Here is a 6,490-nt window from a genome sequence, read left to right on the forward strand (position 1 = left end):
AGTATAAAGGGAGTTTGGAAGAAAATGTGCTCCTTGTTAATTCTTCAGATAGAATATCACTAACAGGCGGCACGATAAAATGCAATCAAAGCACTAAAAATTAAAGTGCACTGCATATCTTTAAAGCAACATTAGCAGCTTTGTTATTTAAGTCCATTGAAGAGCTGAAAAGTAATTGTTTCCACTTAGCAAGCCCATCCATTATAAAATACTTTGCCACTTGCATTGTGCACAGATTTGTGTGTGTGTGCAGGAGCATTCAAACACATGGTGGCAGCAACAGCCCGCACAGGAATATCTTTCTGTCTGCTGCTAATAAAGCTGCAGGTCTGGTTAATATGTTAACACTTTTAGTGTCAACTGCACTTTTAAAGATAAATAAATAAATATATAAATACAATATTTTCTTTTATTATACTTTGAGTAAACACTTTTCCGCTTTGATGTATTTATATGTGTGTGTGTGTGTGTATGTTTGTTAACATTCAATCTGATGTCTTTATGATGTGATCGGACCTTTGGCGCCATAATCCGATCTGTAGTTCGAGTTCGGATCTCATTTCTCCCGTTCAATTCAGCGCAAAACTACTATTGACACAAGAGCCAGAAACTACTGAAGAGCGACCAACTCATTCATCAACCGCACACCAAAGCCAATCTACAGTAAGTCAATTGCTGTTATTAGAAATATGAAATGTTAGTTTTTTTTCTTTAACTAATTGTGTTAAAGGGATAAAATTAGTTCGATAACTTCCATGCACTGTGAAAACATATAGGCCTGTGTCTGTTTCTAAGACTGTCCTGAAGTACGATGATGAACTACATGGTTGGATCTTAACATAATTTTCAACTCATTGGTACTGATCTCACACAGATTTTATTATTAATGGGTTTATAAGTATTCAACTGTCTCACTCCTCTGGGCAGAATAAAAACAGTAAAAAAAGCAAGAAGTGTCCACACCTGTTTCTTTTTGTTTATAGTCATGTCACGAAGAAGCTCTCGACTGGAAACCACTGGATATTATGACCTTAACGGACACCCATCAATCTCTTACAAGGAGAAAATGAACAGGTAATTTAAAGTGTAAATGTCTATGTAGTTGTGCATCAACGTAATGTTCTATCGCATACATTGTAGATATTTATCACAGGTACCGTTTATTTCCTCATCCATTTTCAAAGCTCTCACTCTCATTTTCAATACATTCAGGATTTTCAGGACTCACCACTCATCCCATCACAACCCAGCAATCAGCAGCTCTGGGAACAGCAAAAGACATTTCCCCTTCATGATACTGTTTTTGTTTGTTCCCATTTTGACTTTTGGTAAGTCCCCACTCTGCCCATAAACAATTGAATCAAGTACAGCAACTTGTGAGTTTTTTAGAGTGTGCGACCTCTGGATAAAAGAACCCTGACCTGATGATGCCATCTTTTATCAGTCCATACAGCAGGATTACTGTCCCCAGTTGTTAAAGTGAGCAGCAACGTCTTGAATCCAGGACTTTCTGAGTCCCTTGTGCCACCTCTCATCAACACTGACAGATGCAGTGACTTGGAGAAGGAAGTGAACCAGCTGAGGTAAAAATTGCTAATATTAAAAAAGCATATTAATTCCCCTTTTCCAGCAGCCGACAGATTGCCAAATTTTGCTCTACAATCGCTGGGTGAGACATCGAATTCACTGTCATTATATTCATCTGCCAAATTGAAATTCACACTTTTACTTTTTACATGTCTACAGCTGCCTCACATTCTTTGTGTGTGTGCTGTTGCGTGCAGGAGCAAAGGTTATACGACAACTGACGTCCAAATCACACTATTGGGGCAAGACATGATAAAAAGAAACCAGCTTTTCACCCAGGTACTGTTATTCAGGTAGGACCAACACACAGAAAACCTAAACTCTAACTACATGATGTTATAGTTTATTCTTCCTTTTTGCTGTCTATGTATTTATTTTCCTCATGCAATACACATACATACATACATAAAGAGGTACAACAAGATGCCCAACTGGATTTCTATTTCTTTCTTTCTATCAGGGAATGAAGAATTTAAAGCACCAGGGAACACCTCTGGGAACCTTCATTTGCGATTATGATGGCGATCCATTTCAGACGTTTAAATATCTGTGAGTATTACACCATCATTAAACATGTCCAGATACATACAAGATTTCATTCTGATTATGTTATTGTCTTTACTTTAACTCATTTTGACCTGTGAGTGAGGGTGAATCATTGAATGATTGGATATTAGATATTTATTCTGGTGGCTTGGTTTCTAAGTGGTTAGCATGCAGCTGGATAGGGGAAGGTTTATTTTTCTGTGTACAGTTTTGTGTACAGTTTGCATGTTCCTTACAACATGACATTGAGTTTTCTCCGGGTGCTCTGGTTTCCTCACAAAATGTAAGATATGTGTGTTGTTTATTTGGCTACTCTGGACTGCCCCTGTGACTATAAAAGATAAGCAAGGTAACAATTTTTGAGTAAACAACAGTATTTTGAAACAACAAAAAAAAAAAAAGGGATGGGATGTATGAACTATGTTCTGCATGTCTGTGCTTGTGTAAGTTTGTGTAGACATGCATATTTAGGTTAACTGGTGATTCTGACTATAAATTTTCCATAGGTCTGATTGTGAGTGGTTGTTGGTCTCTGTAAGTTGGCCCTGTGATGGACTTGCGCCATTTGGACTTGCCCAATCGGAGCTGAGATTGGATCCAACACCCCCCATGACCTGGATGAGCAGCAGAGGACGGATGATGATGATATAAATGAATGCATTTATATCAATGTTATTTTGAACAAAGAATAAAAATAAATAAATCAAATAAATAAAAATAATGAATAGAAAACGATCAATTACTAAACAACACCAACTTAAACAACATCAGATATTCAGGAGTAGAAAAAAAAAAAAAAAGTCACTTGTGATCACATGCCAAAACCATACTGTGAGTGTAATATGCTCAGTTAAAAGCATATTGTGACATTTCTTTTTAATTTTGAGGAAAGTTGCTGAGACCACTTGCTGTATATTTTAATATAGATCAGAAAAAAAAAATAGATTCAAATGGAAAAAATCATTTTGAAAAAAGAGGCATGTTTTCAATGCGTTGGAATGTCAAAACTTTAAACTCATTTTTGTTTTCGCAAAAGAAACACATTATCATAAAATCTTGAAAGTGCAAGCATTAATATGGCTCCCTGGTGAAGAGAACATAAACAATGACAATAACATGGATTGATTTGGATATTTTCCAAGCTAAATAACATCTATGTATGATTATCAAAATGATTTTCAAAGTGAATATTTTTTTCCACTCCATTCATGTCCCGGAAGTGAATCTATTCTACATCCGGGTTCGCCGATGTTCCAGAGCCGGATGACGGATGGATAATTTAGGGCAAAGAAACTGCAATTTACACCGTTTACTGAGACGACTGTGAGCCTTCATCGCCGGAAATGGCATCGCAGATCCCCATAACGATCCGGGCTCAGCCGACGGCCGCCGGCTCGGCCGCTCTCCGGGGGAAGAAACGCGCCGGTGGTCTGGCGGTGTCAGCCGCTCCGCAGGCCCCGGGGAGCGGGGGGAAGAAGAAGAAAGCCCCGCAGACAGCAGCACCGACAGCACACACACAGGTGACACACAAACACACACACACACACACACACGGGGATGTTGCGTTATAATCACCGTGCTTCCGCGGCTGATAATTGCGGCTTTCTCAGACTGTCACTCAAAGACCATCGTGCACTAAAATGACTTGGAACAACATCAACCAAACACAGAAAAAACACCACAAGGTGCACATTATTTCTGAAAGCTCCATCCGTTTTTCATTTAGTAAAAGCAACTGGGCTCTGGTGATTGATCCCTTTGTTTATTATTCATACTGTATGGGCACTTAGTAAGGCCTTGCCAAGGTTTATGTGGTTAAGGTGCAGAGTATTTCAATTAGTGTTACCTAAAGCTCAGAATAATCATTGACAGGACATACAAATCCCAACAACGCAGAGGAGAATGCAGAAGAAAAAACAGTCTTTATGTCCTAAAAAGCAGCACACTTGTAGACTTTGTGCCACAAAACAAAATGTCGCTACGTGTACAGGTTTACTATAGTCTGTGGAAGACACATTTCTACTAAAAACAACAAAAAAAAAAGGCAGACATTGAAGAGACATGTTTTTATAATGCTGCTATATATCCACTCGCAACACTTTATGTGTTCGTACTTTATTTGTTAGATTATATTTAAGCCCAATAAAAAGCTAGTAGCTTCTGATTTTAAAAATGTGACTGCTGCTGGTCTGAAAAGCTGTTGTTTTCTCACGCTTCATCAGACAGCAGCAGTGGAGACGGCGGCAGAGGTGAAGACAGCAGGCTCAGTAGACAGTGGTCCAGCAGCCACCGCAGAGTCTACAGCAAAGCCTCCACCATTCAAAGATGCCACATTTATGGTGAGGATCTGTGTCTGTCTTGGTTCGAAATTCATTTGCTTCTGTTTCTTCCTTCTCAGTTTCTGTCCTATTTTTATTTCCTTCTCAATCTTGGCAGCATTCTGGTATTGGCGGTGCAGCAGCAGGCAAAAAGAATCGGACGTGGAAGAATCTCAAACAGATTCTGACTTTGGAGCGGACGTTACCCTGGAAGCTCAACGATCCCAACTGTGAGTATGCTCATCATCATCTACCTGTTATGTTTTTGTCTTTATTACAGCTTAACAATCAGGCCTTATTTCTTCATTCAAACAAAAATTGACACAAAAAATTGACTTTTTATGGTGTATAACCACTTCCACAGAATAAAAAGACATATTTTATGCTAACCAGTATTTTAATGATTGATTTTTCTGTGTTTACAGATTACAACATCGACGCCCCTCCCTCCTTAAAACCTCCCAAGAAATACTCCGACATCTCTGGCCTGCCAGTGAGTAATTGGTTTGCTAAAAGTGTGATTTAACAAGGAACTGCATGGCCTCGGCCAAGTCTTATGTAAACTAAACAACGGTTTTCTTTTCTCAGGCAAACTACACAGACCCGCAGACAAAACTACGCTTCACATCCACTGAGGAGTTTTCCTATATACGCCTCCTCCCCACTGATGTTGTGACAGGTTACCTGACCCTTCGAAAGGCGACATGCATCGTACCCTGACGGCAGAGCGAGGCCTGAAACATGTTGGAAGCAAAGGGACTCTGTGCGCTCACAGAGAACTCACCCAAATGTGAATACAACTGGAAAGATCGGTTCGTAGGCTGATCAGTGAAAAACATCAGCATTGCTGTTTTGAAAAAGGCAATTTCAGTCATAATTGTTACTGTGTGACTAAATAAACAGATTTTTTTTTTCATCTAGAAAAACAGAACTCTTTAAATGATTTCCTCATTCTGTTGTTTGTTAGACATGTTTCTATGGGAAGTGTTCCTGGAAGTGATAATATCACTATGAGAGAATGTCCAGTTAAGTGGACACATTTCTGATTCGGACAAAACTGTGTGTGAAACAAAGTAATGGATCATTTTCCTTCTTACTTGTTAGAATGTATTTTTCAGTGTCTGGGATAATATTTTGAAATTAAGTGTTCTGACAGACCCTCAAGCGAGTTTGTGCATTACTAAGTCACAAACCTTACAAACCTGAGGGTTTGTAAGTTATTTCTCAAGAAGCATCTATGGCTACGAAACTGTATCCCCTTTGTGGTAAAATGTCTGTTTCCAGGGGTGAGAGTGTCTTTTTACACCACGAAAAATGTCAGTAACTCAACTGAAAATTCAATGTGACTGATGCAGAGCAATGTTGCTGATGTTGAACAGCTGTTGGAAGGCATTGGTCCATTTCAGATTGTCAGTTTGTTTTCTATCACGTGCCTATTAAAACCAAAATATATTTTTGTCTGAAAATGGAGGCTGACACAATTGCTGGCAGGACTTGTATATGACAACCTCTGATTACACTTGTTCAACGCTGATATAAAACACTTATTAACACAAGCTTTTATCAAAACAACCACACCTGCTACAGTACTACGCTTCACCTTGCATCTTCTGCTTATGCAGAGGCCCGCATGTATGTAAACCATGGAAATGTAGCTGTGCCAAGATTTGCCAAGCTGGCTAAATTTAACGTGCCATATATAAATGTAGAATTTGTTCCACATGATTTTAATTCCACAGCTACATTTGATGGATGATTTGCTCAGCAACTTCAGGTGAACATGTGTCATCCATCAGACATGGCAGGCATCCAGGATAATTTCCATGCTACATTTCATGCTATTTCTCACAAACTTGATGAATGAGGTCCAATATATTTCCCATGTGGGTGATCCCCCATTAAGCAAATGATGAGAATAAATGCACCTGCAAAGTCACAGAGGACCAAAGCCTTGTGAAAATGAAAAAAATTGTCATGCTTTGCATGCAGAAGCCCCCGGATTCAAACTCCAGCCACAGCGCAAACCAGTGGTAGGCTTG

The 6,490-nt window shown here is 39.2% G+C and overlaps 1 protein-coding gene across 1 annotated transcript; it reads left to right on the forward strand.

Moving 5' to 3' along the window:
* Positions 1–3,349: 3,349 nt before the first annotated feature.
* ino80c (INO80 complex subunit C) lies at positions 3,350–6,102 on the forward strand. The gene is made up of 5 exons (XM_029504917.1): positions 3,350–3,653; positions 4,356–4,472; positions 4,570–4,681; positions 4,877–4,944; positions 5,040–6,102. Exons 1-5 carry the CDS (start codon positions 3,477–3,479, stop codon positions 5,169–5,171), a joined length of 606 nt encoding a protein of 201 aa, XP_029360777.1. The 5' UTR covers positions 3,350–3,476; the 3' UTR covers positions 5,172–6,102.
* Positions 6,103–6,490: the final 388 nt, after the last annotated feature.

This window comes from Echeneis naucrates, chromosome 6, assembly GCF_900963305.1.
Source record: "Echeneis naucrates chromosome 6, fEcheNa1.1, whole genome shotgun sequence".
Classification (NCBI taxonomy): Eukaryota; Metazoa; Chordata; class Actinopteri; order Carangiformes; family Echeneidae; genus Echeneis; species Echeneis naucrates.

What these genes read in the sequence shown, in the direction of transcription:
- ino80c (XM_029504917.1), top strand. Translation starts at nt 3,477, where the DNA reads ATGGCATCGCAGATCCCCATAACGATCCGGGCTCAGCCGACGGCCGCC. An exon ending in CACCGACAGCACACACACAG is followed by an intron (nt 3,654 to 4,355) that starts GTGACACACAAA and finishes ACGCTTCATCAG; the next exon opens with ACAGCAGCAGTGGAGACGGC. An exon ending in TCAAAGATGCCACATTTATG is followed by an intron (nt 4,473 to 4,569) that starts GTGAGGATCTGT and finishes CAATCTTGGCAG; the next exon opens with CATTCTGGTATTGGCGGTGC.